The sequence below is a fragment of the Neltuma alba genome, unplaced genomic scaffold (assembly GCF_004799145.2).
Source record: "Neltuma alba isolate B1F8T4 unplaced genomic scaffold, ASM479914v2 tig00008204_pilon, whole genome shotgun sequence".
Taxonomy (NCBI): Eukaryota; Viridiplantae; Streptophyta; class Magnoliopsida; order Fabales; family Fabaceae; genus Neltuma; species Neltuma alba.
Window position 1 is genome coordinate 56,844 of NW_021634970.1, and position 10,010 is coordinate 66,853.

A 10,010-nucleotide genomic window follows, 5' to 3' on the forward strand; every position below is an offset into this window, starting at 1 on the left:
CTAGATAAGAATGGTGATTTCATATTGGGAATTAGTATCACCAAAGACATAGAATGGTTCTATGGTGTCTCCCAGGGCTATTTCATTGTTAACTTGAATAAAGCTAGAACAAAGAAGATCATAGCATCCAGTGTGTTTATCTGCATCAGCCTAAGTCAAGTGTAAAATGAAATGGTGAAATTAACAATATTGAAGATTATGATTTAAAGAAACTACAATTTCAAGTTTAACTTACTGTCCAAAATGTGAAAAGCCTTGTGTTATTATCTCCATACAGATCTGGATTCACCTGATTTTCCAAATCAATAAAAAAAAGAGTATATCGCAGGTAAGCACATGAGAAATTAAAACTTAGTTTAGTATTATATTTTCTGAAATAAGTTTAGTAAGTGTTTTTTTTGGGGAAAAAATAATCATTTACTTCCTATAATGTTGACTCAATTATCATTTGATTCTTGAAATTTACACGCAGGTAAGCACATGAATGCCATCGTAATTACTGGTATCACCATTTTGAACCCACACTTTAGAGTTACTAAATTTATTAAGCTCTTGAACATTGGGATTCCAAACGTTCATAGTTGCTTTGCCTCCATAGTATTTATCTCCCTGTACATACTGCCGCAAACTAGACCATACAAATTCGTCAAAGATAAAAGACAAGAAGAATATTAAATTAAATAAGTAAAAAAGAAAAAATCCAACAAAAGAGCTTTGTTCATGCATATAAACATATCAATTGACTGCCTTCTGGGTTGTATAAAGTAGCAATACTAATACCTGGCTTTGAGCTTGAGTTTGGAATGATTTAAACTTTGGGATACTCTTCTGATTTTTGTTCCCATACTGTTGGATAGGGTTTGCCCTCAATATGTCTTCTTCTCTTATCCTTCTCGCATAGGAATGGATCTTTCTGTGCAACTTCCTCTTTGCATCCATAACTGAGCAATTGTTGGCTTTGGCTTTTTTGAAGATACTACTCTACTTTCTTTGAGCATGCTTCCTTCTGGGTGAAAACTCGGTCTCATCTTCAATTAAGCAAAAAAATTAAATATTCAGCTTTAAATTTGTGAATAAGAGAGAAAGCTAGAAAATAGAAGGGTACATATTGCCTTACCTTAATTTTCTCATTTATGAGTTTGGGATCACTAAAAGCTGGCTGATTTCACGGTCAATTATATCTCCATCAGGACACTGATTTGAATAACCCAAATAATTATCAATTGGAATAAAGTTCAAAAACAACGAAAGGGACAAGTAATATGCTTTGACTCAATAGTACAAATTAAATATTGTTTTGAGTATGAAAGCAATATATTTGAATACAAATTTTAGTCAAAATTAATATTTGTAAAACCTAAACAGGTAAGAACTGGACTACCTTGATAGATTTATGAGCTGGTCTATTCAATTTCTTCAAAAGCTTATGAATCTTAAGATTTTGATGGTAATGACCATCCTTCATGTGTTGGTCTGCTATGGTCACAGATACGGAGATCAACAAGAAGCACAACAAGACATTCGGTGGCCAAGTCTTCCCACCTCTATATTTTGCCGCCATCGTTGAATATGAGGAAAATGAAACCAGAACCTCTGTGAGAATCCTCAAGTTGGTATTCAAGAATTGAAGCACAGATACGATATATATAGGGGGTAGGATATGGGGTGTGTGTGTGTGTGTGTGTGTTCATTCGTAAAACACACCAAAAACACAATTGAAATTGAAAGAATTCGAACCACCAAGGACATAATTATAGTCCATCAATAAAATTTATAAACTAGTTAACATAATTCGCCGTATAGAATATGTAAACTAATTAAAAACCTAAAAACATATAAATGTTTAAAAGCAAATAATAACAGATATTAGAGAATAAAAAATGATAACTGATATGACAATCTTTTTAGTTCTTTGAATTTGTTTCAGAACACATGCTTCTTGAAATATCAAATCCATACTGAAAATTATTTGTTTTTGTGAAAAATATAATTATTTGGATTCTTTTAATATCCGTGCGCATGTGGATATGGATTTAATTACTCTTCTAGTCTTTAGTATAACAGCTAATTAACTAATTTGAGTAAATTATGGATCTTAGTTAAATTAATTAATATTATCTGTTTTCTCTAAAACACCTTACTCATCTTCATTAATTCTCCCTCTCCCTCTCCTACTTGATTATTGTTAGAGTAATATTAATAGAGTTAATTTGGAAAAAAATTAATAAACATGTAAAATAATTCTTATATATAAGATGAACATCAACTTTCAAATTAGTTTCTATATTAAGGACAAAAGGAGTAATATTAATGACAAAATATGATAACAACAATCATTGGAGGTTTGTAATAAGGTTCATGTGCGTCGTACATACCCAGAGAATAATACGGTATTGGTCCTTCGGGCACATCGTCTTTCTTATGCACCATTTAAGTTCATTAAATTCGTTGATAACCATACAACGAATATTCGAATTCCGTCCAGAACATTTAAGTACGTGGTTTGTTTCGAAAAAATTGTATCATAATATATAGCCTTATTTTATTTTATTTTTTTTGCCAGAAACCTTTTTTTATTTTGGGCTGGGAACCTTCAAATTAACTCCTCATGAATTTACCATGAAGACTGAATTTGGTTATTATGAAAGTCCTATCATCAGGACCGGAGGAGTATTTTATAAAATTAAGGAATCAAAATAAAGCCTTATATGAAGTCAAAAGATTAAAAATAAGCTTCCGCCAAGCTTTTTTCAACTTTATAAACATTTTGATCGCAAAATTATTTGTTACTTCTTGCTATAAAAGGTTCATTAATTTGATTCCCACCAGATTCAATCACCATTCACCATGGTTCAAAATAACCAACAGAAGAGGGAAGCTTAGGACTGCAAGAAGAAGGGAACGAGCCCAACAAACAAAAAAACCAACGATCCAACTGAACAAACGGAAAAAATCAAAAACCAAAATGACGAACCTGAAACCCTTGATTCGGTTAGTTTAACGACCGGTGCCATTTTAAAAAGAATAAAAATGAAATATTATCAGTAAACCACATAGAGGCATATCTATTGTAATGTTTTTGACCAGCAAGATTATGGATATTGGTTATTAAAATATTATTATAACGTATCCTTAATTGATACTAGAGGCATTTTCGCAAACGAATTAAATCCCGTCGAATCATAAAAATAATTTCACTTTTGAATAATGGAGAACATCTCAAATCCCTGACCTTTCAAACCTTGAACATATCGATTTGAGAATTCTGACGAAGGTCCTTCAATGGCAGCAAAATCAGAAGAAGCCAAGACTAGGGTAGGTAATGTGTTATGCTTTCTTCTTGCTGTTTTCAATATCCATGACGACTGCAGACCAAGACAGGAATGGTAGTTCTAATTATCACAATCTTGAGATTCAGAAGCTTTTGAAGAAGTTGAACAGACCACCTGTTAAATCCATAAAGGTAAACGATTTTTGTAACTACTGTATTTGACTCTTATTTTATCGCAATCGTTTCTCATCATTGTCTTTGACAATGGGTGAAAGAACAAGAATTACATATGTGGTTTAATCTTATGTATTAAGCTATGGTGGATCATGTTATTGATTATAACATATTTAACTAAGTAATCATGTCCTATTTTTCTTTCTTGAATATGTATACTTAGATAATGATGAAACTTGGCATGTTTTATACATTTATTTATCATAACTGTTTGAAACAACATTTGTTATTAATTATAAAAGTCAGAGCCCCGATGGAGATATAATCGATTGTGTTCATATTTCAAACCAACCAGCTTTTACTGACCCAAAGCTCAAAAATCCAAAATTCAGGTAAAACTAAACAAACCCCATCTTTATTTTAGTTTTCTCTTTGCACACAATGTTGAAGTTAATTTATTATTTCATTCTATTGAAGATGAGACCAAGTTTTCACCCTGAAAAGAGTATGCTTGAGAAAAGTGAAGTGTCTGCAAAATTGCAACCTGTTGCTCAATTATGGAAACAGAGTGGAAGTTGCCCAGAAGAAACCATTCCCATAAGAAGAATAGGAAAGGAAGACATATTGAGGGCAAAATCTATCCAACAATTTGGAAAGAAGAATCTCAAGAACATCCCTCAACATGGATCATTTGAAACTCAATCCAAACACCAGGTAATCTGCTGCATATGCGCATCTCAAGTTTTTTCAAAATATTGAAAGCGTTAGTTTCACCCCAAAGACAAGCACCATTATATATATAGGCATATGTTTCTTCTGGATTTTTTTTTTTGGTTTACTTATTTAATATATTTTTAATGTTTCTCTGACAAATGTGGGTATCCAGTTTGCTGCAGTTTATGTAAAAGGAGATAAATATTATGGAGGCATGGCAACGATGAACGTTTGGAATCCCCGTGTTCAAGAGCACAGTGAATTTAGTGACTCTCAGATCTCAATTCTAAACGATAACATTGGTGAAGGTTATAATAGCATTCAAGCTGATTGGCAGGTATATATTCTTTAATTTATTTAAAAATTTAATTAAAAAGATATGCAAGAATAGAAATTCATCACATGAAGCAAACATTTCAAGTCATGCTGTTTTTTTTTTTCCAAATATCGAAAATCAGGTCAATCCCCGGCTGCATGGAGATAAAAACACCAGATTTTTTACATTTTGGAGAGTAAGTTCACTTTCTAGTGATTTCTTATTCAAGGCATACATTCTCTTCATTATTGTTAAATATTTCTTGATATTACTTTACGTTTGATAGGATGGTTCAGGTGAAAATGCTAGAGGGTGTTATGATCTTCTTTGCTCTGGCTTTGTTCAAGTGAACCATCAAGTAGTCGTGGGAGCTGCCATAGAGCACTTAATTATCTGCCTATGGAGATAGCAAATCCCAACATGCTATCACCATCCTTGTCTGGAAGGTATACTGAATATTTTTGTTAGGCTTTTGCGAAATCGAGTTGACTTGATTTAATTGATTTAATGTCCAAAAAAGGGGAAAATTCCGACATCACTTACAGATTTGTAACTAATTTGTGGAAAAGAACAAATATATTCGTGGAAAGACCCCATATATAAATCCTTGAGTTAAGACCGAATAGATTCATCATTCCAACATATATTTTACGATCTTTTACAAAAATTAAAAAAATTAGTTAAATTAGTTAACCCTAAAACATATATATTGATTTTTCTTAAACATTCTCTTTAATCATTTGAATTGAAATTATTTCTCCATAGAAACCCCCTTAACATGTGCATAGAATATGGATAGTTCAAGGAGAAATTATAAATTTGAGAAATAAAATAAATTAAAATATTATATCTAAAATTAGAGTAAATACTTAACTAGTTCGTATATTTAGGACAGGAAGGAGTACATCCCTATTTATATAGCAATGTCATGTATGTGTCTTGTTTTTTTTTTTTTTTGGCCAAAAGCAATGTCATGTTGTTAGCCAACGATGTATTCTGCTCTTTTGATGAAAATAAGGATTTTGAAAATGATGAGCGGGATCACAAGAATGGAAACTGATGGCTGCAATATGGGCCTGATGAAGCCATGGGATATTGGCCAGCTTCTCTATTCCCACTTCTGTCTGAGAGCGCAACAATAGTAGGATGGGGAGGTGAAGTGTTAAACTTAGGATCAAATGGCCAACACACTACAACACAAATGGGAAGTGGTCATTTTCCTCAAGAAGTTATGGTGGCAAAGCTTGCTTTTTCTGGAATATTAAGGTTGTTAATGGCAACAACCAAACTGTGCCTCCTAATAACATTCGCACTCGCGTTGACCAATCCAACTGTTACAACGTCCAAGTGGCCAATCTAATGACTGGGGCAACTACTTCTCTTTTGGTGGACCTAGACGAAACCCTAGTTGCCCATGATCACTCATCTTGAAAACTCATTTATATCAAGACGAACCAAAGATAAAGAGTTGTGATTATGAGGCTTTTTATATTGTTTGCATTTTAAATATTTAGATCTCAAAACGGATTTGTTGATAAAAGAAAACCGTTTTTCATGACTGTAATTGCTTCATTTAGACTCCTCAGTGAATAGTTAAACGGGAAAATGGTTTTTTATTATTTTTATAATTGATAGCCAAAGTGACCAAAATCAGATGAAACAAGCTTATGTATATTTAGGATGTAACATTTTCTCACATTTCTTTAATTTGGGTGTCATAAGTGTATTTTGTATATCTTGTTCAGTTGATCAAGGAAACCTGTGATATAGTACAAATTTTTATATAATTTTGTTTACTTTTTTTAGAAAAATAAGCACAAGCATGTTGTTGAAGACAATTATATTTAAGACATTGTCGAACACTACATGTAAACACTCATATCTCATAGTAGGAAATTAAACTTTAGTTAATCATATTATGAGATATTAATCCCTCCTATTAGACTTCAACCTTCATTTATAAATTTTTTTAAGTTTGATCGTGTTGTATTATGTATAAATTTAGAAACTTCTTTGACTAAAACTGCCAAGCCATGTGCCGACCAAAATATGAAAAAACGGAGGAAAGAAACCATGTAAGTTCCAACTTTTCATTGTTATTTTTTTTCATCTGTAGTATAGGTATCTCTACATAGAGTGATAACCTTCTACATATGTGGCTTCCAAGTCTCAGCTTCTCAATATATTGCATTGCACAGGTCGGCTCTGACCAATCCTGCAAAAGATATACATGTAAATTCAAAGATGTCAGAAAATTTGTTACCATACCTTAAAAGGTTGACCCATATATCTGTGTTACTCCTCCGGTCCTTAATATAAGACTCATTTAACTAATTTGATTAAATTAAGAAAGTAAGGTAAGTTAGTTAATTATAAGAAATGTGACACATTTTTCCTAAAACATCATAATCATCTTTCTTAATACCCTTCTCCCTCTTTTACTTGATTATAGTTGAAGGAGTATCCATAAAGATAATTTAGAAAAAATTAATAAATATAAGAAATGGGTCTTATATTTAGGATCAAAACGAACTCAATAATTGGGTCCTATATTAAGGACCGGAGGAGTACAAATTACATCAAATGGTATGACTTCTTTTTCAGATTTTATGTAGTATGTACACATGAAAATGTAAATATGTCTAACTTTTTCCAGAATGTATCGTAAATATATCAAATTATATTTTTTGACATAATTGAATGAATTGAACTTGAATCAACATACAGAATTGCGTCATCAATTATCTTCTTCGGTTGAAATTTTATATTTGACTTAACTCATTAGCTGGCGTTTATAAATCAATCTTTTAAATTAAATTTAAAATTTCTCACAAACACAAACCTATATTTAAGCAATACTTGGCAAGTGACGTGAAGGAAAAGGAAAGAAATGAAACAAATCAAACTAAGAAGTGAGTAATTAAAACCTACTTGTTGCAGTTTCAAGTCGGGAGAAATCTCAAAGGGCAAAGAGATGCCACAGTTTATCAGGAATATCGTGTGCGTTTTGAGCATTAATTGGCATGGTTTGAGCAGCAGCCTCGATGCATTCACAGGCAGTCTTCCTATCTTCCTCGGCGTCGCCGCTGCCGATACCAGAGCTTTGGCTCCGTCACAATACGCCGGCAGCGGCTTCGCTCCACTGGGCCTGGTCAAGTACTCTCGTGGCATGGCTTCAGATACCCAGTCGCTTGGTCACATGTAATTGCAGCTTCGCAAGAAGATGATGAAGCAGCTAGCAGCAGAACCAGAAAACCACACACACAAAAAGATTCATGGTTTTAATAACAGAAGAAAGAAGACGATGATTTCTTTGAATCGTTTTTTCTACGTAGTGGAGGGATTTATATATAGCTGGACAGAGAAAGAAACAATCAAAGAAGAGTCTCAAGCGAGAAGTAATGGAGTTTTGGGAATGATAGGCGCCCGTTGGGAGAGTGATATATCCTCATCATCTTCTTCAGCATTATTGTCTGTATTGCCTTGCTTGCCACACACTAAAAGAAACCATAAAGAAATTTGGATATGAGGAGGTGTAGGCAGTGATATATGGATACTAGTGATTCAAGCTTTAATGGGGACTTGCGTGGCAGTGACCTCTGAAAACATACAGATTTAGTGAATTAAATGGACCAACTTACTGTGGGTTATGGATTGAACAAGTTGACTCATTCATTCAGTTCGCCCGTTGTTGAAAATTAGGACCCGATTCACCAGTACTTGAGTTCTAGATCTGTTTTCTTAGCTATAAAAAATCATCAATTTTCAGGCTCGAATTCAATGGATATTTTATAGCTCTAACTCATGTCTGGTGGATTTTTTTTTTAATAACATAAGTATCATCTTATTAAAGGCAATTCTATTTGAAATACTGTTAGGCACTAAATGTGAGTATTTCTTTTCCATTGAAGGTTGAATCTTAATTCACTATATTGTAAAAAACTAGCCCTTTCTGCTATATCTAAACCTCATGAGTGGTGAGATGGATATTTTAGAATGCACGCAGCAATAAAAGAGTTTCATGAGTCGGATTGGGAGGCAGGCCCTTTCATCATGACTTTCTAGGCCACCAAAGCCTATATAAGATAAGACAGGTTCAATTGGATCCAGCTTCATCTTTCTCCTCTGTTTATGTTTTTCCGTTTGAGTCTTTGATAAATCTCTTTTTATTATCAAGGGAAAGGCATGATTGAACCTGTGAGTGTGACTTCTCATTTTAAAAAAAAAAAACCTAGGAGAGTAAATCTATAATATTATTTTAAATAATATGATTTCAAAGGTTTATATGAATCATATCTACAGTCTTTTTGGTCGGACCGGGTTATAAAATGAAGGGGAAATGACGAACGTAAATATCATGTAAACTTTACTCTTTTGTATCAGTCATTCAAAATACACAATCCCACGATCTGATCAAAACTCTTTGGCCAAACAAATTATGAGAACTCTAGTTTAGTAGACGAAACCGGCTAAACATTGGATGTCGTTGTGATGAAGTAATGCTCAGTAATATCATATGCAGTTTTTTGGAGAATCAAACATCTATAGTGGCAGAAACTAACCCCTATATATTTTGGGATTCATACTTCATTCGACACAAGTGATACAAAAAGAATACTTAAAAGAAATATCGAATCGATAATGACACAGACACCACCATCTCCAACATCTAAACAGAGTATTTGTCCTCACACAAAAACATCGCTTAGAATAATTCTTGAAAGAACATAACAATGTTAAAACAAGTATAACTGACTGACAACATCCATCATTCTCTAGAGGAATGAATTAGCGAGAGATGTGTAGATTACCCATTGGCTGGGCAAGGAAGCAACAAATATCAAAATAAGTTTTTGAATCTGTGAATTATAGTGACACCAATTTCAGTGAGTTTTTATCTGTCCATCATGCATAGTAAACACATGCCAGGGTTTCTACCACACCACAAGGGCTGTATTGGCTCAGCCCCTATACCTCTTCTTTACCATTCTGTATCTCCACTCATTCAATCTATCTGTGGCCTCTGCATATCTCCTCATGCCCTTCTCATCTCTGTTGCCGGACCACAACGACTCAGCCATCGCTGATGTTCTCGGCCAAACTCTAGAATCCAAAGCAGTTTGATCTGCTTGTTCAGACCACAATGCCACTTCCCCGCCAAGAACCAGCTTTGCCTCATCTTCACTTAAACCATACGTGATATCATAGTTATAGATAAGTTGCCAGGTCTTGAAGGGTCCACACCAGGACCCTCCATGCCCTTGATCTCCACTCTGAGTAACATACCGGGAATCATTCCCAACAAAATCCCCATGTCCACAGTCCAGATAATAGAAATCCGCTAAAGAAACAATTGTTCGGTATCCAGAAGAAACAAGGGCGCTTCGTGTTGTCGTGTCCGGTTGTTCCATGTCTGTAGAATCACATTTCTTTAGGAGCATTGTGGATGGAACATGAACCTGTTCGGATAGAAAACATCTTCCCAATAGACACAGTTCGGTTAAGGGATACGATATAAGGGAGAGTACAATTGAT

General features: G+C 33.8%; 2 protein-coding genes across 2 annotated transcripts; one reads left to right on the forward strand and one right to left on the reverse strand.

Moving 5' to 3' along the window:
• LOC114753844 (uncharacterized) lies at window positions 1–939 on the reverse strand. The gene is made up of 3 exons (XM_028942553.1): window positions 781–939; window positions 236–289; window positions 1–150 (listed from the first exon to the last, which is right to left on the reverse strand). The coding sequence occupies exons 1-3, from the start codon at window positions 937–939 to the stop codon at window positions 1–3; spliced, it is 363 nt and encodes a 120-aa protein (XP_028798386.1).
• A 2,419-nt stretch (window positions 940–3,358) lies between these two features.
• Window positions 3,359–7,680, forward strand: LOC114753845 (uncharacterized). Its single transcript, XM_028942554.1, has 6 exons — window positions 3,359–3,463; window positions 3,923–4,159; window positions 4,332–4,496; window positions 4,762–4,833; window positions 6,597–6,673; window positions 7,416–7,680. Exons 1-6 carry the CDS (start codon window positions 3,359–3,361, stop codon window positions 7,678–7,680), a joined length of 921 nt encoding a protein of 306 aa, XP_028798387.1.
• Window positions 7,681–10,010: the final 2,330 nt, after the last annotated feature.

Excerpts from the sequence above, each read along its gene's own strand:
- LOC114753844 (XM_028942553.1), bottom strand. The coding sequence starts at position 939 with ATGGATGCAAAGAGGAAGTTGCACAGAAAGATCCATTCCTATGCGAGA. Across the intron at positions 290-780 it reads AAACTCAAGCTCAAAGCCAG|GTGAATCCAGATCTGTATGG; the intron begins GTATTAGTATTG and ends TTGGAAAATCAG. Across the intron at positions 151-235 it reads GGCTTTTCACATTTTGGACA|GCTGATGCAGATAAACACAC; the intron begins GTAAGTTAAACT and ends CACTTGACTTAG.
- LOC114753845 (XM_028942554.1), top strand. The coding sequence starts at position 3,359 with ATGACGACTGCAGACCAAGACAGGAATGGTAGTTCTAATTATCACAAT. Across the intron at positions 4,160-4,331 it reads AAACTCAATCCAAACACCAG|TTTGCTGCAGTTTATGTAAA; the intron begins GTAATCTGCTGC and ends GTGGGTATCCAG. Across the intron at positions 4,497-4,761 it reads GCATTCAAGCTGATTGGCAG|GATGGTTCAGGTGAAAATGC; the intron begins GTATATATTCTT and ends TACGTTTGATAG.